The 26,770-nt window shown below is 41.9% G+C and overlaps 1 protein-coding gene across 1 annotated transcript in view; it reads left to right on the top strand.

Annotated features, from left to right (window-relative positions):
- The window catches only part of IFT81 (intraflagellar transport 81), a 328,264-nt gene that overhangs the window by 277,992 nt on the left and 23,502 nt on the right, over positions 1-26,770 (top strand). The window contains exons 15-17 of the mRNA XM_082255594.1: positions 11,253-11,339; positions 13,173-13,244; positions 13,319-13,404. Of these exons, the coding sequence (XP_082111720.1) occupies positions 11,253-11,339; positions 13,173-13,244; positions 13,319-13,404 (245 nt within the window). The remainder of the gene's footprint in view (positions 1-11,252; positions 11,340-13,172; positions 13,245-13,318; positions 13,405-26,770) is intronic.

Here is a 26,770-nt window from a genome sequence, read left to right as displayed (position 1 = left end):
CCACCCCTCATGTTTGACGCTGCTTTGGGACGTCCCAATGGTCAAGAAGATAAGGAGCTGTGTCCCTCAAAGAATGAAAGATAAAATGGGATTTTTGACTTACCGTAAAATCCATTTCTCTGATGTTTATTGACGGACACAGCACCCACCCCTCCATGGAGTTGGCTTTCTTCTGACACTGCTTGGAACAAAACTGAGTGCCTATAGCTGAGAGTCAGAGTATACCCCCTTGGACTGCCCCATAGGCGTAGTCAAGCTTTTTCCTGCCTAGTGTCATACTCCTGTAGCGGGCAGTATAACCCAGTGGTCAAGAAGATAAGGAGCTGTGTCCATCAATGAACATGAGAGAAATGGCTTGTACGGTAAGTCAAAAATCCAGTATTTGTGTTATGGCAGCTAATTTTTTTACGTATTTTTTATTTCTTTGTTTATATATTAGCGTAAAATATGTGGATGTATATATTAGCTGTTTGGTGGACTCTCGCAATCAAAGTCCTTCTGCTGGACCCTACTCCTATGAGCCTCATGCAGAGTTGGGCTCTCCTGGGTCTTCCACTGGTACATTTCTTTTACCCAAAGCCAAGGGGTTTGAATTAGACCCTCATTAAAGAGATCCCCTTCTGTTGGACCTTTACTCTTTTTTTTTTTTTTTTTTTTAACTGCCCAAAAATTCCATTTCAAATTCTGTGGGGTATCTGGGAATTACCTTTTTATCATGATCTGTCTTTTTCTTGAGGGCTCTCACTGATCATCAGCCTCCTTTACAGGACATTTTACTCCATGAAGGTTTGGGAACTTCCCCATTGACAGTGCTGAGTGCGTCTCTGTTGTCCATACTGCTTCTCCCGCTGTCAATTCTTTGTCTTCTGAATCTCCTCAGCTGAGGCATGAGGATTTAGCTCCTGATTATTCCTCCATTTCTGTTTGGCAAGAGGTATCCATCAATGGCTCAATATCTGGCAGCAAGTGGATCAATCAAGGATCCTGCTACAAGTACCCCACATGGAGGATGGTATACTGTATATAAAGAGACCTCTGTGAGACCTGACCACCAGTACTTGTGTCCTTCATTTACAGATGATCTGCTGATTCTTGAGGAAAATTCTTCTGTTTCCTTCCTCCTACTCCCAGTCAGATGTCAGTCCATATGCCTGTTGCAGAGGTTTTTTCCCCCATCTAGCTTATTTCAGAAGTTGGTTCCTCAAGATACCTCTAAAATGCAATAGCTCTCTAAAATGTATTAAGTCTATCAGTAGATGTTGCCCACCCCTAAATTGGAACTGTTTTTGAATGTCGTGGATGTAAGAATTCCTGAGATCCTGGTTCCTGGTAAAGAAAAAACGTACTGTAAAATCTTTTTCTTCAAGTATTTAACACCGTTCCATTTCCCTCCGTAATAATTGGCCCTATGTACTGCTTGCTCACAAAACTGAGGTATTCTGGTTAGAGAGGTTATACGGAAGCTGACTTTCAATCTTTTTTTTTTTGTTGTTAGTGTCACAAATTCTAGTAGGTGGTAGTATAACCCGATTGTAATAGAATCCCTGTGACTGCACTCCCTTAATTTTTTCTGTGGTATCACATGACGAGACCAAGCACAGAACATGGATTGGGTAGAATCCATGGACTCTGTACTGGCCCAAAGCCCCTTGGTAGTAAAGGGAGACCAGATGTTCTGGGGTCTCACAACAATTCCTGCAGGTAGGGTTTTCTAATTTGTATGGGAAGCACAAGCACATGCAGAGTATTCACAGTACATGTGTATCTTACATAATAAGAGTGACAGGAGCACGGCTTGGATGCAGGAAGGGGCATACTTAATCTCGACATAGGAAGTTCAAGGCTATGTGTGCAGCATGGCCCAGGATTCAACGGACTCAACAGAGACGGAGGGATCTACTTTAATCTAAACTGGCCAAAAAAAATTTCCCAAGGTAGCAACAGTGCTGAAATGCACGCAAAGTGCCAGTGTTTGATTAAATGTAAACGATTGTTAGGGAAGAGAATGTCAGGATTTCTAGTGTTAGCATAACTTTCATGATTTTAATGTGACTTGAATATGTTTCTGTTACTTTTGTGATTTGAATAGGTTTTTTTTAATTTTTGAAGAAAAACCATGCAAATGTCTTGGTTGTTACTCTGTGAAATTATCACTATTTTTTTTTACCACCAATGGTTTTTCAAATACCTAATTGTTATAACTAATCATATTATTTATATTATTATTCTTATCATTATAGCACTGTCATTAAGCTTTATCTATTAAAGCAGAGTATTCATAAATGTTCTCACATAGAACCTCACAAATTTAAAGGATGACTTGTAAAAAGTGCATAAATAACTATTGACAATGCTTACTTACCATTTAGGTATAATTTTTTCACCTGCTCCATAAAAAAATAGCTTGAATCTAAGTGGCAGTTCAGACACTTCTGTCCTTGAGTTTTAAAAATCCTGCTCAAGTGACCTGAAGAGCTCTGGACTTTTTCCTATTTCTAGTAGAAAAGTATAGAAATCTTTTCTTAACCTGTTGATGTCATGGTACATTCATTTCCAGTACAATTGAAATCCTAATATTCCCCTGTTTTTCTTTTTTTTTTATACGGACACGGATGACACTTGTGTCATCCGGTCCGTATGTCCGTTTATCATCCCATCCGTTTGGGGATGATAAACGGAGATAATGTATGTCAATGGGATTGCGGATGACACAGCTGACATCCGTTTTTGCGTCCGTTCTGTTTTTTTAAACGGAAGAAAAATGGGGTTCTCTTCCATTCCAAAAAACTGAACTGATAGGAAAGGACGCAAATCGGATGTCAGCGGATGGTTATCTGCTGACATCCGCAATACCATTGACATGCATTATGTCCATTTTTCATCCGCAAAAAATGGGATGAAAAACAGACATACGGACCACCCGTGTGAAATGACCCTTATATGGTTTGTCCCAAACCTTTTAATTATCACTTGTGGACAGCTTCTTCTGCATGTAAATGTGCAGGAAAATAGAAATATAGTGTAGGCATGTGAAATAATAAAGAAAAAATATTTCATAATATCAATACAGACATTACCCCATACAGTACCCAGAATATAATATGTTATGTTTCATTATTATGGGCTTACACAAGCCCTGTGGGCAATAGCGGTAGCCAGAACAGTTAGATGTGAACGGAAATCAGGAACTATAGCGCTAGCATAATTGTTTATTTAAAATCTAAAGCAGTATGGCAAGTGCATGTAGTAAGAAAAAATTATCTACCTTTATGTAAACTAGACACAGTTACAGCACAGATTTGTCAGCACTTAATGCAGTTTTTGGCATCTGTTTAGTTTTTAAAAGAATACTATTAGTTGCTTTGGTGCATATCCAGCTCTAGCTAAATGAAAGCAGAATAGTTTATGAAAATTTGAAAAATACACATTTGTAAGTTACTTAAAAGATTTAAACATAACTAACTTCTTGTTATTATGAATTATTATAATTATTAAAATATTTATCTAAATATGTTAAAAAGGCATAAATGACTTTGCATTTTACATAACTATTGAAAGGAATGCTTATTGCAGTGCCTTCCTAATATGAATTAAATTTTTGCTACAGTTTTACATGAACTGAATATGAATTTTTGCATTTAAAGTGGTGGCAGCTTTAAAGGGATTTCTAAATGGATGGGATATGTTTTATTTAAGCTGTTAGGCTAGGTTTCCACTAGTGCGGCTACGAAGTCGTGCTACTTCTAGCACGACTTCGTAGCAAAAGTAAACCGCGGCTTCAGTTAGACTTTTCCCTCATATATAGAGGGAAGTCGCGCTCAAAAGTAGTACACGATTTACTTTTGAGGTCGCGGCAACTGAAGCCGCGGCAGTGGAAACGTGCCCCATTGAAAACAATGGGTTTTGACTTGCTGTGCGACTTGACATGTGTCAAGTCGCACCGCAAGTCGCACTAGTGGAAACCGAGCCTTATGGTTAGAACAAAAAACAACAAAAAAAGTATCTTTTTGTGAGGAAAATTGAGGAAAATGTGAATTTTATATATACAGTATCTCACAAAAGTGAGTATACCCCTCACATTTTTGTATATATTTTATTATATCTTTTTATGTGACAACACTGAAAAAATTACACTTTGCTGCAATGTAAAGTAGTGAGTGTACAGCTTGCATTACAGTGTAAATTTGCTGTCCCCAGAAAAAAAAAGACTCAGCACACGGCCATTAATGTCTAAACCGCTGGCAATAAAAGGGAGTACACCCCTAAGTGAAAATGTCCAAATAGGGCTCAAAAATGTGCAAATAGTATATAAAAAGATATAATAAAATATTTACAAAAATGTGAGGGGTGTACTTTTGTGAGATACTGTGTACATTTATATATAATATATATATATGAATATTTATACACACACAGGTACATCTCATAAAATAAGAATATCATCAAAAAGTTCATTTATTTCAGTAATTAAATTCAAAAAGTGAAACTCATTTCAAGTATTTCTTTCTTTTAATTATGATGATTATGGCCTACAGCTAGTAAAAACCCAAAATTAGGTGTATCAGAAAATTTGAATATTCCATAAAATCAATAAAAAAACAAAAACGAAAAAAAAGGATTTTTAATACAGAAATGTTGGCTTACTGAAAAGTATGTCCATGTACAGTATAGTATGCACTCAATACTTGGCCGGGGCTCCTTTTGCATTAATTACTGCATCAATGCGGCATGGCATGGAGGCGGTCAGCCTTTGGCACTGCTGGGGTGTTATGGAAGCCCATGTATCTTTGATAGAGGCTTTCAGCTCATCTGCATTGTTGGGTCTGGTGTCTCTAATCTTCCTCTTTGGACCAACACCAGCAGATGACATGGCTCCCCAAATCATCACTGACTGTGGAAACTTCACACTGGACCTCATGCAACTTGGATTCTGTGCCTCTCCACTCTTCCTCCAGACTCTGAGACCTTGATTTCCAAATGAAATGGAAAATTCCACAGTAGTGATGATTTGGGGACCAAGCCATCTGGTGTTGGTCCACTGTGTTTTTCTATCAAGTCCAAAGTCAGCGCAGCCCTCTACCAGGAAATTCTAGAACACTTCATGCTTACCTCTGCTGACCAGCTTTATGGAGATGCCAATTTCATTTTCCAGCAGGACTTGGCACCTGCCCACACTGTCAAAAGTACCAATAACTGGTTTAATGATCATGGTATCACTGTGCTTGATTGGCCAGCAAACTCGCCTGACCTACACCCCATAGAGAATCTGTGGGGTATTGTCAAGAGGAAAATGAGAGACACCAGACCAAACAATGCAGATGAGCTGAAAGCCACTATGAAAGAAACCTCCGCTTTCATAACACCTCAGCAGTGCCACAGGCTGATCGCCTCCATGCCATGCGGCATTACATAGTAAGTCAAGTTGAAAGAAAAGACACAAGTCCATCTGGCTCAACCAATAAAAAAAAAAACAGTAAAGAAAACACAACCATACAATATCATATACACAATCCTATACCTGCAAATGATCCACAGGAAGGCGAAAAACCCCTGCAAAGCATGATCCAATTTGCTACAGGAGGCGAAAAAATTCCTTCCTGATCCCCCGAGAGGCAATTCCCTGGATCAACTTTATCTATAAATATAGTTTTATCGGACATTGAAGGAGCAGCAGCACTTTATTTCTTACTTTTCCCACCCCTTAACCCCTAGCGTAAGACCTTAGCTCATAACCCCCCCCCCCCCCCCAACACCTAACCCTGTAACCCAGACTGTGGAGAAGGATCCTTGCTCTCTGTGTGGAAGCAGTGGTGGTTCTCTGCAGAGGCCTGATAATACCTCCTTTTCAATTGGACCTGCAATCACAAAGTTCTTGTTCCCTACTAAACATAAGCGATGTAGCTCAAAATCTGCAGAGGTTGTGTCAGACCTCTTCAGAGAGACTGCTGCTTAAATAAAGAGAGCAAGGTTCCTTCTCTGCAGCATGTGGGCAAGGGTTCAGGTGTTTTTACTAGGTTTAAGGCATAAATAGGACTGGGGGATTTTAAACAACTTTTGTTTTGATGAACCTTGAATTTGTTTAGCTGATTTAAATTAAAAGTTTGAGTTTAAAAGTGTAACTGGAGCATAGAGTATGAACTCTACATAGTATTGAGAAAAGTTTTACTTTGCATTATTATACTCAGCTCAGAAGATTTTGTGGTGGTTTTGTGGCATGGTGGGCAGAATCTCTCGGAATTACAACATAAGACTTGCTTGCATCGGGGGGACATTGAAAGCTGATCATACTGTGGAAGCTGTGTCGAAAAGGACAAAGGACTAGTTATCGGTATTGCCTGTAGGCTTCCTGCATCTGATCTTTTCCCTATTACTGACTTACAATGCCTTTTTTCACACTATTTCTCTGTGTGGAGGCGGTCATCATGGTAGAGTGCACGGCTTTCCTTCCTCATGTTAGAGCTGCCCCTCTGATGACTGGGGTGGAATATTCAAGATGTTGCAGAGGAGGTGGGAAAGCACAGATTGATAGTGAATTAAGCATAGGCAGGCAGGGAAATCCTTACAGTGCGGGTCTCTGGGTACAGATTTGTGTTCCTCTGCAAAGAAAACTGTAAGCAAAACACTTCAAAACGTTGTGGGTATACTACAGGAAGAATTGTGGACATATCTGTCCCTGTAGAATTGGAAGCAGTCTTACTGAAAGGGGGAATGGAGATATATGGGGTGAGAGGAGAGTTAACTATGTAGGGAGAGATCTGGGTTGGAAAAGTTGGAATAAGGCATACCTACATTAGGATGGGGGGGGGGGGGGTTGTAAGGAGTTTGGTCTGGACTCTACAAAGTCATAAAGGCTATGGCCAGCAGGGAATCATTTAGTTTACTCACAAAAAGAGAAGTATGATAAACTCTGGAGAGGACAAAAATACCAGCCAGTGGAACCATCTTTGTATGAAGGCATGTGCTGCCCCTCTCAACATTGAAGTAAATATTCCATATGTTTTAAGGTCTGTGATCCTGGGAAACCCTGGTGCTAGTGCTTGGGGACTCTGGCTGATGCCACAACACAGGAATGCAGGCTCTGTTTAACAGATGGATAAGTACAGCTTTTTGTTGGTTTGCAGGTAATTGCAGGATGCTGGAGGAGGAGGGAAGCTGGATCAAAGAGTATCAAAGTCTGTAAATCTCTGGGCCACAGTTCTAACTGCCGTCCAAAACCCATGGAGTCTGGGACATTCCCAAAATATATTGAGTGATGAATCCCTCCCTTCTCTGCGGTGCCTGGATGTACCCGAGACTGTTGGGATCTTTGCTTTTAAAATTCAGGTCCAGTTTTAAGGTTTATGCAAATTTTCGTTGTCAGAAGCCTCTCTGCTGTTCTGAAAATGATCATGGGACACCAGGAGTTTACGAATATATCACTTTTCTACCAGAAAGAAAAAGAAAAAAAATTCCCAAGCTCTTTTAAAGAGATTTGCAACTCCCTGGTTTGGAGGTATGGACGGGTGGAGGCTTCCCCTTTGGCTTCACCAGGGGGGGGGGGTCGGTCCCCCTGTCCCCTTTCTCCTTTCTCCCCTAGCTTGTTTAGAGTCACATTCAATGATTTTGTATACAGTGGGTGATGGTGTTAATATGAGAAATGTATAAATTATGTTTAATAAATTATTGTTTTATCTACCGTGAGGGAAAAAAGTATTTGATTCCCTGCTGATTTTATACGTTTGCCCACTGAAAAAGAAATGATCAGTCTATAATTTTAATGGTAGGTTCATTTTAATAGTGAGAGATAGAATAACAACAAAAAAATCCAGAAAAACTGATTTAAAAAAAGTTATAAATTGATTTGCATTTTAATGAGGGAAATAATTATTTGAACCATTCGCAAAACATGACTTAGTACTTGGTGGCAAAACCCTTGTTGGCAATCACAGAGGTCAGATGGTTTGTTGTAGTTGGCCACCAGGTTTGCACACATCTCAGGAGGGATTTTGTCCCACTCCTCTTTGCAGATCCTCTCCAAGTAATTAAGATTTTGAGGCTGACGTTTAGTAAATGAAACCTTCAACTCCTTCCACATATTTTCAATGGGATTAAGGTCTGGAGACTGGCTAGGCAACTCCAGGGCCTTATTGTGCTTCTTCTTGAGCCACTCCTTTGTTGCCTTGGCCATGTGTTTTGGGTCATTGTCATGGTGGAATACCCATCTACGACCCATTTTCAATTTCCTGGCTAAGGGAAGGAGGTTCTCACCTAAGATTTGGCGGTACATGGCCCGTCCATCATCCCTGTGAAGTTGTCCTGTACCCTTAGCTGATAAACACCCCAAAGCATAAAGTTTCCACCTCCATGTTTGACAGTGGGAATGGTGTTTTTGGGGTCATAGGCAGAATTCCTCCTCCTCCAAACACGGCGAGGTTATTTGATGCCAAAAAGCTTGATTTTGGTCTTATCTGACCACAACGTTTTCACCCAGTTCTCCTCTGAATCATTCAAATGTTTTTAAGCAAACTTCAGACAGGCCTGTACATGTGGTTTCTTAAGCACAGGGGGGCCTTGCGGGCGCTCTTTGATCTTGGCCATGGTGGAGAGAATTGGAATCTGATTGAGTGATTGCTTCTGTGGACAGGTGTCTATTATACAGGTAACAAGCTGAGATTAGGGGCACTCCCTTTGAGAGTGCTCCTAATCTCAGCTCGTTACCTGTATAGAAGACACCTGGAAGTCAGAAATCTTGCCGATTGATAGGGGATCAAATACTTATTTCACTCATTAAAAAACAAATATATTTATAACTTTTTTGAAATGCGTTTTTCTGGATATTTTTCTTGTTATTCTGTCTCTCACTGTTAAAATAAACCTGCGATTAATATTATAGACTGATCATTTCTTTGTCAGTGGGCAAAGGTACAAAATCAACAGGGGGTTCAAATACTTTTTTCCCTCATCGTAGATTGTATGCTGTACAAATTGTGTATTATTTGCTCCTTAGGAAGTGGACCTGTAACAGAACTGCTACCCCACAATGTGTTTGTGGGCTTCCATCAATATACGGCTTCATCCACACTTGAACATAGATATCAGATACTACAGCCACCCTACATACACAACTAGCCTGAACTTAGCTTGTATAGAACTGGAACCTTTATTGAACAACTCACACCAAATATATACAGGATGGACATCCCCCTCCTGATCAGATTACCCCACCAGGTCAGGTGTCTGATTACATTATCCTATGCAGATGAAATTGTGTACAGAAATATACTTAACATATATATAAAGAACAACCAACACAAACCGTATTCTACCTTTCCACCAGTAACTAATAGATGACAATGATTCAATCAACCTGAGTGAATTAACTAGCAGACTGCTGTCCTCCAGCTCCTGAAATACAATACACATTATCATAAGTGTAAACACAAAACCCACAGTAGAGAACGGGTGAGTAAATCAGCATATTCAAAATTGTGTGGAAGACAGGTGGTTGAGCTGATGATATTAGCATTTGCTATGAGTCTGTGTGAAGCAGTCTTCTTATATTTCTTGAGATATATAGTTGATAAATATTATTGTCCCATTTGAAGCAATCCAAACCATATTCTCAGTGTCCATTAAGTAACTGTCCATAATTTCCTTGGTCACCCTGTGTCCCTAATAGACACAGGGTGACTTACACATAGGAGGGGCCTAGGGGGCTAAGAGAGGGATTTCCCAACCTCTCTAAGGTAAGCTGGGTTCCACGGGCCCCCCAACCAAAGTGACTCCCATCACAGGACCATGTCCAGGAAATGTGTTGAACCTCTATGATTACCAGATATGGACAAGAAAATAACATATTAACAATTTTTGGTTGTTTTTTTGATCATGTATTGCAATATGAAAATTTAACTTTTCTACATTTTAATATGAAATTAATAAATATTGTATTTTAAGTATAAGGATGTTGTGTCTCAAAAGTTCCAATGTTTGATTCCACATGGGTTTTTTTATACAAGGAATGTGGAACTTTGAAACTCTACAAACTATATTCAGACTCTTTAAAGAGGTATTTAATTCAAAAGCAAATTTATTAAATTGCAACTTACCAGATCTTAGAAGTTGTGACTGCATTAGTTCTCTTTTTTTAGGCTTTCTCTACTTTTTTACCTGGTGATCCGCCCAGTAAGTCTATTGTTGTTTAACAGAACAAGCTCTCTTGCAACTGTAGCAGTTTTAGGGATGAGGCAAACCATTTACCACTGACAGGGATGCTTACAATGATCAGCTTTTATTTATTTATTTGTGTAAAACCTTTATCCGAACTGTAAAAAAAAACTGTAACTGCTTTAAGTGTAAGCTGAAGTTTGGATAAAATTGGGTAGGTAGTACATCCAACACTCCCTTCCCCCCAGAATAACAATGTTGCTGTCCAAAGGTGCCCCTGTGCTTCTTCATCTAGAGTGGAAGCACTCCAATACAGGAGGTGTGGTGCTGGCCAGATCACGAGGTGGAAACAGAGGAAAAATAGCCTAAAAAGAAAACGAATGCAGCCACCACATCTAATGATTGGTAAGCTACAATATATTACTTACGTATTGGGTTTACTACAACCTTAAGTTACTTGAGGAAACACAAGTCTGCTCTGCCCACAATAATCAGGTTCAAGCTGGTAATATCTGGACCAATTTAGAAAATGAAAGAAGAGATCGGATTGGTAAGTTTAAACAAACCTTTTTTTTTTTTTTACCCACTTTCCACAGATAAACCCTAAAATTCAGAATTGTGCAGATGTAAGCAGGAACTATCATGTGTCAGTACTCAAGTGCCTCCACTGCCTCTACTTTGTGTTGATGAATAAGTAATCTATAATAAATAGTCATTAATCGCAATTAAAATCTTGCAATTAGGTGACACATCTATCAAAAGTGTAATCACAGCTTGCGTGTTTGGCAGATAGAGTGATGTTATTCATTTGGAACACAACATATTGGACTTCTCAGCAATAGTCACTGTTTTGCAGAAAACTGGTTCAGTGGTTTATTATACTGTGGGTTTATAGCCATATGCCAGTCTGAAGCATCAGACAGCATCCGTGTCCCCCCTTCCCCAGCCATGTGTGAAAGTGGAATGATACACATCTGCTAAGTTTAAGTATGCGACACTCTGTGTGCCAAGATGACAGGCTCAAGCCGCTGACTGACAGGAACTCTCTGTGCCATGTGCTGAGGTATCACACTACTTGCTGACATGAATCTTTGCCCTTTTCACATTAGGAGCTGACCCAAGAGCACGATGAAAAGAAAGCACAATACGACAGCTGTGCGGCTGGCCTGGAAAGTAACTGCTCCAAGCTAGAGCAGGTAACATTTTGTTTAACTAATTCCAATAAACAGGGGTCCTCTTTGCCATGAAAGCATGTGCAGCCCTTTTAAAGATATGATTCGAGTATCCCATCGGTGAAATATTTAAAAGTTGTTTATGTGAGGATCATAGCGTTCTTTTTTTTTTCTAGTCACTGGCTTTATTCAAAGCTGTGACAAATCTATTTTTTAAATGGATGGTTGTGAATTGAATCTCTCACTAGTTTTTAATTTATCCTGAGTACTCCACTGTCAAGATCTTCCCACCAGAGTTCCCATCTCTGCCTCTCTGCAAAGGGCCATTCAATCCATTGGTGACTGTGCAACATCAGAGTCTGACCTAGATGCAAGCTTACTGCATTGAGTGCTTCAGTGATATTATAACTCATTAGATGACCAAACTTATAGTTTTCCTCCTAAAACTAAAATATATTTTTAGATATTATATATCTTTAAAGAATATGTAAAATTAAAAAATAAAGAAGAAAAGGCTTGGTTGCACACTAGCAGCCAATAAAAGAACAGATGATGGCAGTATAGTCAACCTAATAACAGTTATTGGATCCAATTGTTTAATGCACATATCATATTAGTCCATTTCTTATATCTAAGGACTCTAGCTCCCACCTGTGAAATGTTTTAGCTTCTGAAATGCAGATGTTGGATACAATAGTGCAGGTATTATCATGTATGCATAAGAAAGGCACAAGGGCATATCATCTGTATTCATGGTACTTGTATGAGAACTTACTAGCTGGCATCTACTGGGTGTTATAAAACTTTAAGGTTCAGTTCACATATGTGCCAGTTGGATGTGTTTTGAATGTTTTGATGTAAAATAACAATGATTTCCATTGGAGCTATTCACATACAGTATATGTGGTGCATCTGCTGTGCAAATTTAAAGAGTCCTGTGCCTTTTCTGAGCACTGCTGTGCGGTTCATGTGCAAATTCCAGGCTCATTAATTTACATAATTAGTCAGGTTGAAAAAAGATACAAGTCCATCTGGTTCAACCAACAAAAAAAAAAAAACAGTATTGAAAACCCAACCATACAATCCTATATACACAATCCTATACCCGCAGTTGATCCAGAGGAAGGTGAAAAAACCCAGCAAAGCATGATCCAATTTGCTACAGCAGGGAAAAAAATTCCTTCCTGATCCCCCAAGAGGCAATCAGATATTCCCTGGATAAACTTTACCTAAAAAGAAAAAACATTTTAGTACCCACTTACTGTATATTAAGTACACCCATGAAAGAATCCAGACCTTTTTTAAAGCAATCTAATGAGCTAGCCAGAACTATGTCTGGAGGGAGTCTATTCCACAATTCTATGGGAACTCTTCAGCACGGATTGCTCTCATACTACAGGAGTCGACACCCTTTATCTACTAGGTATTGGCCAGCATCAAAAATGCAGCTGTGACAAAAATCCGTCCTGAACCATGCAATTTCACATCAGAAACCCACCTGAGCCCCTAAATACATGCTTTTTTTATTTGGAGTGAAAACGGACATTCAATTTGCACCGGACATGTGTGAACCCAGCCTAAAGTTACCCTGAATACTAAATGTTTCCTGGCATACGGAGAGTAGGTTTTCTCAGAAATGTGTATCAGAAGGCTTAAATTCATGCTATAAGCATTTGTAAAGGCCTGCTAAATCAGACTGCAGTCACTCAATGAAATGCAATGAAGGACTTTAGCACAGATCCTGGTTAGCATTAGCATGTTACCAACTGAACTTCATTCATGGAGTATTGGTTTACTTCTGTGGCCCATTGTACTGTTTTTTTTTTTTTTCTAACCCTCACTATTATCTTATCATAGGAAGTCCGAGGTCTTCAGGAGGAGTGCAGTCAAGCAGAGAGTCAATATCATTTCATAAACTTGATGAAAAAGGTTAGAAAGTGGCTGCTTGTAAAATTATTTTCTGTGATTAAGGACGCATGTAGTTACTCTGTATTATTTATTAGATTGCTGAAGTACAGATACAACGGGCAGCCGATGAGATGAAGGCCTATGTCTCTCCAGATGCTCAGGAAAGGAAGAAAGCTCTCAGGTTTGTTTAATAAACCCTCTTTTAGTATTTACTTTTAGTATTTAGTTTAATCAACCCCTCTTTTAATATTTTTGTTTTAGATACATAAATGGAGCATGAAATACGTGATTGTGCTTTTAATGCTCGTTTGATACTGTTTTCCATGTTTATAATTGAGTCTTCTAGCTTAACAGTGTAAATATTTTTCTTATGTCCTCTGACAGTCACCGCCCATTCAGTTAACCTTCACTAGTAGGTAATGGCCTCCTCTGCAGGAGCAGGCTATGTAATAAAAGGTTAACAAACAAAAGCCTTTACACATAACACACCTCTAGGGGGCTGTTCCTCAGCTATTACCCATCAGCCACTAGGAGCTACTCTCCAGTTTTATGCTGCCTAGCGTCAGGAGTAGGCTAGCTCTTCCATGCTGGGACATAGCGTCTTAGTTTCTTTATGTTTTTTTGTTAAACAAATGTTTTTTCTTTTGAAAATAGCTTTTTATTTTCTCTCACTATCGCTAGTTAGTCAGGAAATTTCCTGGATGTCTTCGCTTTGTGCGAAACCCGAGCATCCCAAGGATATTGCCTTACATTCCTGGGGGTGGTTTGGGTGGTTGGGGTTTTTAGCTGTCCGCCATGGAGTCTTTTCGGAGGTCTGACTTCCTGAGGGTCCTCGGAAGGGTGCGGCAGCGTCCGCAGCAAACATGTCTACCTGGATCAGGCGGGCGATTGTTCGGGCCTGTTCTATCCAGGGTCAGGTTCTTCTTTTCCCTGTTCGGGCTCATTCTGATTGAGCTGTCTGTGCCTATTGGGCGTTTTGTCATCAGGCTTCTGTGGCTCAGGTGTGCACAGCGCCGGCTGGTCGTCTGTGCAACTCTTCACGGGATTTGGCACACTTGCTGTGATTGCATCCTCGGATGCTTCCTTTGGCCGCAAAGTTTTGTGTGCGGCGGTTGTTTTGCAGAGACGTGTGTTTCTGTCTCTTCTTGGGGTGCCTTTGTCCAGGGTTGGCTCTTGTTGAGCTTTTGTTGCCCTGTTGGCTCAGTTTGTTCAGACTCTGGCCTGGTTGCACGTTGCCTTTTCTTGGTTGTGTCTTCCCACCTCTCACACCTACACTGCTTTGAGACATCCCACTAGTGAAGGCTAACTGAACGGGCGGTGACTGTCAGAGGACGTAAGAGAAAATAGAATTTGTGTAAGAACTTGCCGTAAAATTCTTTTCTTTGAGTCCTCTGACAGACGCCGCCCCTGCCCCTCTTCTTTTTGGGGTTGATAGTCTTCACATACTGCTTGCTACAAAACTGGAGAGCAGCTCCTAGTGTCTGATGGGTAATAACTGAGGAACACCCCCTTAGAGGTGTGTTATGTGTAAAGGCTTTTGTTTGTTAACCTTTTACTGCCTAGCCTTCTCCTGCAGAGAAGGCCATTACCCACTAGTGAAGGCTAACTGAATGGGCGGCGACTGTCAGAGGACTCAGAGAAAATAATTTTACGGTAAGCTTTTACAAAAAATTCTATGATGCCTTTGTACATTAATAATAGCCTGGGTGTGTTCTATAGATAAAAACCCTAAACAGATTCAAGTATAAATAATTCAATTAGAAGTAAAAGAGCCATCATGTACATTATGATTAATTTATTTAACTGTAATATATTTTTCTCTAAAAAATTGCAATTTTTCTGCATGGAAGTGCATGGAATGTGATTATACCAGCACATAGACTATTCTCAATGTAAACACTAATCCAAGGACATTACTGTCTTTGCCTTTTAGACCTTATCAACATATGAGTATGTAAAAAAAAAAAATACCTCTTTAATTAAAAATAATATATTTTACAAAAAGACCTGAGTTGTCATTTTTAAAGATTAAGTGCTCACAAGTGCTCACAAAGTACATACAGTAATTATATGCACGTAATGGCATAATTGGCCGAAATATAAACAGGATCTGTGGAATCTAATTCATGATGCAGCTAAACAAAGGCTGAGGGGACAATTCATTAGAAGGTGCTACTGAAACATAAAACATACCCTACCTTTATATCTGACAGCACAAAAACAATGTGATAATGCTACATTACCTAGCATAAACCTTTTCTAAACAAGTACTGGTGGATAGGGTTCATATACTGTACATCAAGCCTAATAAATTCCCATATATTTTTAGCTTTATATGGTTGTTTCCAAGTTAAATTGATTACTTTAAAGGGACAGTGCACCCAAAAATGATATTTATTTGTGGAGCCTAATGGGCTAACTTAACCCCAGACCATTTAGATGTCTCCATCAGGAAGATCTCCCTATCACAATTATCCACTCTTGTTTCTGTCCACCTGACTGATTGGGGTGTCCACTCGATCTTTGTGTGTTACAACTGCTCCTGCTGCATTTTCCATAATGTTATAATAAATGAAAAATATGGGAACCCCTCATAATGGCCACAGCGGGGGGGGGTGCAGTCCCAAGAAACCAAGCACAGAGAATGCACCATTAGAGTCCCTGTGAGATGTATGAAATCATCAGGTGGTTTAAGTCTTCAGCATCTACGAAAAACCAATGAAATTCAGTTGTAGGTGCACTGGCTATTTAAACTATGAGGCGTAGCTATAGAAGTATTTTTGATTTTTCTATCTCATTACGTAATCATTTTTAGTCTCTATTCACATTCCCGTAATTTATGTTAAAGGTTCACTTAAGATCACATAAAAGACAATTTCATAGAGTTATCAAGATTAAAATTGATCTAATTTCTAATGTGACTTCAAATTTTCCATTATAAAAATGCATCCATCATGTGAGCACTGACAGACTGTGAACTGTGTATTTTGGGATCTAAATTTAGAACATTTTTGAATCTATGAGGCATTCTTTCCGCGGTCAGAATTATAAATAGTAATACAATAAATCTAAATAATACCACAACAGATTGTCCCAACTACTTGTTCCACAGTCATATTATACAACATAGATCTTCCTAGTTTTACTGTATATAGAGGTTAAAGATGTGAAGGGGTTGTGGATATAATGGACAGTATATGGCATGATTCACAGTTGTAAATGAAACTAAAAATTCATATGGGAAACATGAATGAGTAGGTGGCTAAAAACATTGATCTTTGTACCAAAATACTGTGAAACTCAAGTGTACAGTATATTGCCATTAGCAACCTGTACAATTCCAGTTGCCATTGTAATGATGCATATTATCAAGAAGTCTGGTGGTTGCGGTGTTGGTCAGCACTATGATTTTTTTCTTCCAGGTTTTAAATCTTTGAATTACTGTGTATTTTATATTATATTATTTTTTTTTTTTTTAAATAAGTATACTTTCTGTGATCCTCCTACCCAGCATCCTTGGTTATACAAAGCTAGTGCGCTACCACTACAGCAGCAAAAATAGGGGCGCAACAACATAACAGGACAGTGTGCCACGTCCGAATAATTGTCAAAGATGAAGAGAGAATAGGAATGGACTTTATAGGCACAGTGAGATTGAAGTAAAAAAACCTTGTTTATTAATGACAAAAAAACAGGGGAAGGAACTCCCTAAACCAAGGGGATAATAAGGGCAAAATACATAGAAGAATCAAAAACATCACAAAAAAATGCGACTAGTCGATAGACATGGACATACAAAACGTTACAGTAGTAGTATTATATAGAAGTGTTGATGGACGAGGGTGCTATACGTTACATCCTAACTGGCCCGAAGGCAATGTCAGGGATAACGCAGAGCATCCTCTACCGTAGTCAATGAAGCTTTACACATGGAAAGAAGTTCATGTAGCCAGGTGCCCTACATGTTTCGCTTAAAAATTCAAGCTTCTTAAGGAGCTACTGGTACATAGATTCTGTGTGACAGAACAAGTCATTATTAATAACAAATCATGTATGGAGATATCACAATTCTCAATCTTTTAGATAAATTTGGTAACAGTTATAGTACATTTCATACAAAACATGAGGTATGTAAGGTAAGCCTAAAAGGCATAAAGACAATGATGATAAATATAAACCCTTAATCAGAACAAAACAAGGTATAATGAGATAACAGAAAATAAAGGGAGGGTGAGAGATGTTCCTCACCGAAGGGACCCAAGGAACAACTGGTGGCTCTGGATGCCGCAACCCAAAGGGGCCCGGGAGCATACAGGGGCCGATGTGGGGAACGGAAAAGCATATACATGATAGTAAAATATAATATAATAGAGCATACATATAGAAAGTTATACCTACCCCTGTAGAGGCGGATGTGTGCTCACAGTAGCCAAAATTAGGACAAGGAAAGGTAAACCAAATATAAAGCATATACGGAGCAGATCATCCTCCGTATATGCTTTATATTTGGTTTACCTTTCCTTGTCCTAATTTTGGCTACTTTATATTCATCTATTTTTCTAGCCAGTAAGTCTGTTGTTTTTCAACAGAACAAACCGTCCTGCAGATGTAGCAGTTAGAGAATTGAGACAAATCATTTAACACTGACAGAAGTGCTTACAATGATCAGCTTTTATTTATTTATTAATGCAAAACCTTTAACCAAAAAGGAAATAACTGTTGCTGTAACTGCTTGTAAAGTGTTGGCTAGAGTTTGGCTTTAATTTGTTAGTGTATCTAAATCTGCTAGTGCATCCAACACTCCCCTGCCTGAGACTGACAATGCTGCTGTCCAAAGGTGTACATCCAAAATGTAGGCACCCTAACACAAGAAGTGCGTTACTGGCCAGATCACTTGGTTAAAACATGGGAAAGAAGCCTAAAAAATAAAACAAATGCAGCCACCATAGTTAGTGAATGGTAAGCTGCAGTATATAACCTTTTAGGTTTTGGTTTTAATAACCATTTAGCCCATCTTCTATGAATCCAAATGTATGCTTAACTTGATCATAGAGCCGTGGCATTTTGCAATGTTGACAGCCCTGAAATCTCCCTACTACTGGCAATGCTTGCACAGTTAATCCCATTAGAATTTTTAGACTGTCTCTTGAGCACCTCAGACTCCAGGCAATGGCTTCATAAAAATCTTTGAGGATAGTATTTCCCAGCACCGCCATCAGCCTGGACTGCGAACATAGGCTCTGAGATTAAGGTAATGATATATCTGGGACATTGATGGATGGATTACTGCAGGTTAGTAGGCTGGACAGGAATAAGTTCACTTTATGAGAAACTTTGGGGTTAACAAAAATAAACATACATACTCACCTCCATGCTGCAGCAAAAAATGCTGCAGCTATCCCACACTGCCTCTAAGCCCAAGAACTGAGCAATCACTCGTTTCTCAATCTTCCCACAATAGAGCTCTCTACTGTGCCCCTCCAGTGCTTACTGAAAATTCAGCTGCAACTGGCTCTGGCTCTTAGTCACAAGCTGGCAGGCTGAGCCAGCTGTCCATCAGGTATCTTGGGGGATCCCGACAATTTGGGATCCTCTGTTGGCTGATTCTGGATCACAGGAGAGCAAATAAGTACACTCCTGTGAGCCAGAAGAGAAGTATGACCAAAAAAGCTTTGGCCATACTTCTCTTTTAAGTATCAGTAACACTATATAATTTAGTTTATCATACACCTAATTATTACATCTGCAAATATTTAAGTAGCCTTGAATTATTTTCTTTTAACAGCTAAATGCATGTACACAAACTGGTATATCGGCTAAAGTATTTATGTAGCATCTATTGTCATTTTCCCACCTTTACCGCTCTGCATAGCAAGAAGAGTGAAACCTTCCACTTTTTCTTACATCAGTTGCCTGCTTACATGACAGTGAATCAACTGTGTGACAATTTGCTTATTCATTGTACAGTGAGCAGGCTGGAGACTTAAAAGCAGTTGTAAATTCAGAAGGTTTTTTATCCTAATGCATTCCATGCATTAGGGAAAAAAAAGCCTTCTGTGTGTAGCAGCCCTCCCAGCACCCCCTAATATATACCTGAATCTATCCAACAATGTCAACGAGTCTCTCAGCTGTCCAGGACTCACCCTCCTGTTTGGCTGAGACACAGCAGCGGCGCCATTAGCTCTCTCTGCTGTCAATCAAAGTCAGTTAGCCAATCAGTAAAGAGATGGAGCAGGGTGGAACGGCAGCTCCATGTCTGAATGGACACACAGGTCTGCAGCTCGAGTCGGGTCCCCCCATAGCAGGCTGCTTGCTGTGGTGGCACTCGACAGGAGGGAGGGGCAAGGAGCACAGAAGAGGAACCCGAGAAGAGGAGGATCCGGGCCACTCTTTGCAAAACCAATTGCACAGAGGAGGGAAAGTATAACATGTTTGTTATTTTTTTTTTAAAAAAACACGAGACTTTAAAATCACTTTAAGCAGGCCTGAATGAAAAAAAACTGACAGCTCAGGAGGAGCTGCTGTGCTAACTATCCGATGTTCATACAGCGATCTCCCCTGCTGTTCTATTGTTCTGCTGTTCTGTCGGACCAACCCCAGTACTCACAGGCCGAATGTCGGCCGGTTTCTATTGGACCGGCTGATGCCGTCCAACATTTGGCCCATGTGTACTAGGCTTAAGACTGGCCTTAGATTATGCAATTTTGGTTGAAGGAAGGATTAATTGCTCGATTCCTCCGTGAACACAGTCAGTTCTGCTATATATATATTTAGGCTCTATGTATATTTAGGCTCTTATTAGACGTTCACTCCATTAAAAATTAAACCTTGAGATGCATACGGATCACTGAAACCTAGCACACATGGGTTAAATGTCAGGCGACATTGGCTGGTTCAATAAAAACCAGCCAACATTCGGCCCGTGTGTATGGCATCCGGTCTGACAGAAGCTGGTCTTTAGGCCGGCTTCTGTCAGACGTGCATGCTGGAAAACCAGCCGCTGACAGGCTCCCGATCAGCGCTCTCAGCCAATGGCTGTCCCCCTGGCCATTACCCTGTCAGAACATAATAGCTCAGTGGGTTTGCTTATTATGATTATGGTTATTTGGATGGAGGTGGGGATTGCATAGGAAAATGGTGCCATTAAATGAGGATCCAGGATCCAGCCATCTACTTCCACCATTCCCTCCAGCCAACATTATGGAGTCATGCTTTTACAACTCTTTGCTTGTGAGTGCAACTAACACTTGTTTTAATTAAACATTATCAATAAATCTTACCACTACACTATGGTCTGCCTGGGGCCCCCCTTCCCCCTCTTTTTTCTGTTTGCAGCTAAATGGGGCCATTACTCTTTAATTAAAACTCTTTTTTTGTTGAAAAAAAAAAATCCCATGCGGGGGAACTATATGTGCTACAGGGGTTTTAGTAAATTTTTTTTTTTTTTTTGTAGATTCTTATCTTTTCCAGACTGATTTTTAAATGTGAGTGTCATAACTACCTGCATATGTTCAGTGTTATTCATGTCAGATTTGGGTCCCTTTTGCCCTGCATCAGCGATGGCGACCCCCACTTGGACTGTAATGACACACCTGAACAGTTTCAATGGACTTTATCTAAGGCAATAAAAACTCTGAGAAAAGGGGTTAGGCAAACAAAAGCAATGGCAAACAGTTTATGGGACAACGACACACTTGGCATTAAGATTGCTTCTCTATGAGCAAAGGCTCTGACTACAAGCAAGCCACCCTGTCTACTTCTGTTCCACTGGCCAGTGAATTGTTAAGTCAGTACTTCTAATGTTGGGGTTCATACTCTGATGTAGTGCTCACCCCACTGAGGGTATTTTACTACCAAAGACCAGCATGCATGCAGACAAAATGACCAAAGGCCTCTCCCCACAGATGCATTCCATGGTCCCTGACAGTCACGTAATGACAAGTGAAAGGTCCTGTCCCTCTCACCAGGGGTTCCCTCTAAAGCTGGCAGCATTTCAAAGCTGTCCCCACTCATCCCTACTTAAAGAATTTGGAAAATGCTACAGTCTCTCACAATAACAGGAATATTTATCAGCACACTGTAATCTGGGAATGTTAATATGCAGCATCGAGGAATTCACTGACACGCTCACCTAATCTTGGACACAGCAGCCACAGTGAGCTGGGCTTAACCTTGTGGTTGGTGGTCAATTATAGCTCTCCTTGCCCATCCAGCAAGTCAGAAGTCCTCCTTGCCCCATTGTCAGCTGTGAGTCCAGTCCTAGCTGGGACAATAATTGATCAGTCTGTTCTGGGCCCTCTTTCTCTCTGAGCTGCCCTAGGCTGGCAGAGCTAAAAAAAAAAAAAAAAGTTCTTGTAGCCGAAAAAGAGCACAGTTGGGCAGATGTTTAAGGAGCCCAGCTGGCACTATATTCAGTTCAGTGTTAGAAATTTTCTCATCTAAAAAGAAACACCTATTGCAGATGATGTGCCAGTCACCCAAGCAGGAAGCAGAAATTAGAGTTTTCCTTTAAATAACCTTTACTATTGCTTTTTTACACACCGATATTGCAACCTCTACTGTCGCATCATGGGTAGTGAAAAAAACATTGCAGGAGCAACTTCACAAATGCCTATATCCCTGTACCCAATCTCATTATTAAAAATTAGGAAAATCAGAATAAAATTTTGGCTGTGTATGTATTCATTCTTAAATGATTTATTCTGTATAGTAGAATGAACCATGAACTGATTTTAAATGTGTTAACTAGGCAGCCAGTCAGAAGAAAAACTAAAATTAATATTTACATAAAACTATCCTGAGTACTGTAAACAACCTCAGCCACTGGTATAAAATTGGCAGGCAGCTTAACAGCCCTGCTAATAACAGTTAAAATGCTGTTAATATTTTCATCTGCAGAACAGTTTTAAGCACCTAGCCTTATAATATTGTGAATAACCAACTACACGTTTTGTGTTTGTTGTTGTAATATACAGTATGAATATAGATATATATATATTTATATATAACTATAAATCTATATTGTGGGGCATTGGCTGGATTGTGGATGGTGTATATGTGTCACCTACATATGGTAAGGGTCTCCAGGGATTTGTGTTTGCTATGGACAGAACAAAATTTTGTTTCTATTTCATTCATTGACAGACACAGCTCCTGGTATTCATAACCACTGGTTATACTTCCCCCTACAGGAGTAGGACATTAGGCAGAAAATAATTTTGGCTACACCCATGGGCAGTCCCAGGGGGTATACTTCCTCTCTCTGCTATAGCCACTCAGTTTTTTCCGCCTAGTTAGGAGTAAGGACCTAGTTCTTATTGTTGGGATCTTTGGTCCTGGCAAAATTTTCTCTTTTCTTCTGGATTTTTCCTGTGAGATCTTCAATCAACTGCCAGACTGGGCGACGGGCTGGATAATCTTTATCCAATGCTCACCCTAGTCTGGCCAGCGAGCTCGCACAGACCTCCGCTCCGTGCTAGGTCGGCCACGACATGGCCTCACGAGGTCACAATGTTCTTCCTGGGCAACAGCCCCCATTTCGATGGAGAGGGGTTCTGTCTAGAGCGGTGCCCTCCTGGTTCCTGGTATGGTGAGTAGCTGCCCCCTTGGGGGGTTTTGGGGTGGAAGTGGGCCCCTCCTTATGATGGTCGCCCCCCCCACTCGGGTTCCCCTTCTTCCCGCAGGCACCCCCCATTGCTGAGTCCCTTATCTGCCCCCCTCCCCTCCACATTCGCTGAGGCTGTTTTGGTGGTCTGGCCACTGTTCCTGGGGTGGGGGAAGGATACTTACTAGCGATGGGGGGCCAGGGGGGGCAGCCCCAGCCACCGGACTGCCGACTGTGCGGGGGGGCTGTTGTACCCGGTAGGGGCTTCTGCTGGGGCCGGCCCAACCTGCCTGGATCTGTCCTTGAGGCCTGGTCTCCCTCCTGGGTCCCTGTATGCCTCATGGTGCCACACAAGGCCGCCAATTTGTTGTAGCCTGTGTATTCCTATACACAGCGGCCATGTTTGTGTAGTCCGGTGGCCATTTTGGTTTGCCATTAAAAATGGCAGTGGCCATTTTGGGCGGTGGGAGCCCCTCCTCATCCCCTGGTGCTGACTCCTGGATGATTTTACTTCCTGATCGCTGCATATGTAGTGCATTATCCTGGTGGCTGCAGTCTCTTTTTTCTGCGGGTGGTGAGTCTGGTGGGGTCCTCTCCCTCTCTGCTGAGGACCACTTGGTGCTTTGTGCCTGGCAACCGGGTGATGCTGCCAGCGCGGTGGGGGTTGTCCCCTACTAGTGTTTTACACCCTTTGTGGGGTTCCCCCTGGTGACTCATGGAGTCTTTGGAGCACATTTCTCCATCTGATCACCTCTCTGAGGCTTCGGGTCCCTTCGGGTCCCAACCATCCATCCATGCACTGACGACGGTCCTGGAGTCCCTTGTGTCCCAGGTGGAGGTGGCTTTCGGTCGAAGGGCTTGCAAAAAGCGCCTCCTGCCTCATCTGTCTCATCAGATCCTGAATCTGATTCGGCCCCTGCGGACGTGTGTCACCCTGCTGGTTCTGCAACCAAGCGCCTGTAATCCTCTGATAGTGAGAAAAGGAGCTGGTGGGTGGCACAGATTGTATCTGTTCGTGAGACCCTAAAGATGGAGGATGCAGCTGAAGGTGCGACAAAGGCGCAGGTACCCTTTGGCACTCACAAGCCATCCAGAGTGGCAAAAGTGTTTCCTTTCCTTGCCATATTTTGTCGCTAAAGCATCCTCGTGGGGTTTCTAAGTGCTTTATTGGGCATTACCCCTATGAGGAGTCCCTTCTTAAGAAGTGGACTTTGCCACCGGTGGTGGACCCTCCGGTTTCCAGGTTAAACAAGGCAACCATGATTCCAGTTAAAGAGTCCTCGGCCTTTAGGGATCCGGCTGACCGGAAGGCGAAGGCTGTGGCCCGCAATATGTACACTCTGGCTGGTTCGACAATGAGGCCAGTATTCACTATTGCCCTAGTGTCGCAAACTCTGACCGAGTGGGCTAAGCTCTTACGCTGTGACCTGGAGGGGGAACAGCTCCCCCTGCCTTTGCCGAGCTGGCAGACCAACTGGTCCAGTGGCTGCAGTTTATCTGTGATGCCTCTTTGGATGCGGCTCCCCTGATGGCTCGCCTCTCTTTTTGGCAGTGGTCCTTTGGCGTGTCTTTTGGCTCAAGTGCTGGTCTGTGGATCAGACTTCAAAAAAGGCCTTGAATGATCTTCCTTTCCAAGGAGATCACCTGTTTGGAGCTACCCTGGATGACATCATTAGAGGTCTCACAGGGGTGAAGAGTACTTTTCTTCCGCAGGCTACTAAGGGCAAGGAACCACATCGTAGACGTGGGCCTTCCTTCTCAGCTTATAAGAAGTTTTTTCGCCCCTCAGGGTCGACTGACAAGGGCTCGAAGCTTTTCAGGGCCTCTTCAGGGGGATCCAAACGAACCTGGTCTGGCAAGCCAAGATCGGCTTCTCCAGACACGTGGACAAGGCTCCTTCAGCAAGAGGTTGTGCTCTCACCCGTATCGGGGGGTGGGGGGACGTCTTCATTGGTTTCCGGATCTGTGGACTTCCCTGGTGCAAGACAAGTAGGTCCACAAGTCATTCAGTCCAGCTACAAGATAGAGTTTCGCTCTTGTCCCCCGGCAAGGTTTTTTTCCTTTCAACTTGCACCTGTCCCTAGACAGCTTACAGGGCTTGTTTGGGGTGGTACAAGACCTGTTCCTTCAAGGGGTGATTTCCTAAATCTGACTCCGGAAAGTTTTCAGGGTTTTTACTCAAACCTGTTTACAGTCCCCAGGAAGGAAGGCAAAAGTGCGTCCAATCCTGGACCTCAAGGCACTCAACTGCTTTATGCAGGTACAGAAATTCACAATGGAATCCAATCGAACGGTGGTGGCATCCCCTATCAATTTCAAGGATACCTACCTTCACATTCCAATATGTGCCAGTCACTAGCTTTTTCTCCGCTTTGCTGTGAGAGAGGAGCATTATCAGTTTGTGGCGTTAGCCTTTGGTCTTGCCTCTGCTCCTCGGGTCTTCACAAAAGTGTTAGCCCCAGTGCTAGCTTTGCTATGCCAACAGGGGATCGTGGTACTAGGCTACTTGGACTATCTCCTACTGCGAATAGAGTCTCCCTCTGCTCCGGTGGAAAATCTGGAGATCACAATATGAACTCTGCGGGAGTTCGGCAGGATTCTGAAATTTCAGAAGTCTGCTCTGGCTCCATCCACAAAGCTGGACTATCTGAGCCTGACTCTGGACTCGACCTTAGCCAGAGTGCTCCTTTCTCTGGACAAACTCCAGAAATTACAGGTTGCAATTTGCCTCATGCTGTCCAACAGATGGTCATTCCTCCAGACTTGCTTGCGGGGCTGGGCCTGATGGCGTCTACCTTTTGAGGTGGTTCCATTTGCACAGTTCCATACAAGGTCCTTGCAAAGGGAGATTCTGATCAAATTGGACAAGACTTCGCGGTCGCTGGACAATCAAATCAGGCTCAGTCAGTCAAGGAGGGAGTTCCTGATATGGTGGCTTTGTTTTCCAGCGCTTCAGCTGAGAAAATCCTTTCTCCCCTTGTATTGGACAGTGGGCACCACGGATGCCAGCCTGTCTGGCTGGGGAGGCGTCCTCACCAAGCATTCTGCTCAGGGGGTCTGGATGCTGGAAGAGTCCATAGTACCGATCAATATCTTGAAACTCCAGACTGTGTCTAGATCATTGGACGGATCGTCTTCAGGGTTGTCTAGTGCAAATTCAGTCAGAGAATGCCACGGCCGTGGCTTATGTCAATCACCAAGGGGGCACAAGAAGTGTCCTGATGGCTCTGGAGGTAGCCGGCATTCTAAGATGGGCAGAACAGTTAGTTCCAGCCCTCTCACCGTACACATTCCTGGGGTGGAAAATTGGCAGGCGGATTACCTCAGTTGGCAGGCGTTGGACCAAGGGGAGTGGTCCCTTCATCTGGAGGTGTTTCATCAGCTGTGTCTCCGGTGGGGCACCCCCAAGGTGGATCTGTTGGCGTCTCAGCTCAACAGAAAGGTGAAGAGGTTTGTGGCTCCTTCACGGGATCCTCTGGCGGACACCAAAGAAGCGCTAGTGGCCCCGTGGGGTCAGTATCAGCTGATTTACGTCTTCCCTCCTCTCAAGCTTCTGCCTAGACTTATACGCAGGATCAAGGCAGAAGGGATTCTGGTCATCTTGGTGACTCTGGACTGGCCTCATGGGGCTTGGTACGTGGATCTGGTGCGGCTGGTTGCTGACGTTCCTTGGAAGCTTCCTATCAGGGAGGATCTGCTGTCCCAAGAACCGATCTTCCATCCTGTTTTACAGTCGCTGGCTTTGACAGCTTGGCTGTTGAACGCCAGGTGCTGATGGATAGGGGTTTATCTAAGTCGGTAATTCCTACACTGTTGAAAGCTAGGAAATCTACTTATAGGAAGATCTACCATTGTACGTGGAAGACATACATTGTGTGGTGTGAGTCTCTTGGGGTTCATCTTCGCTTCTTTTCATGGCTCAGATCGTAACCTTCCTTCAACG

Source organism: Pelophylax lessonae (assembly GCF_965119305.1).
Source record: "Pelophylax lessonae genome assembly, chromosome: 1".
Lineage (NCBI taxonomy): Eukaryota > Metazoa > Chordata > Amphibia > Anura > Ranidae > Pelophylax > Pelophylax lessonae.
This window is presented reverse-complemented; position numbering and strand designations above follow the sequence as displayed.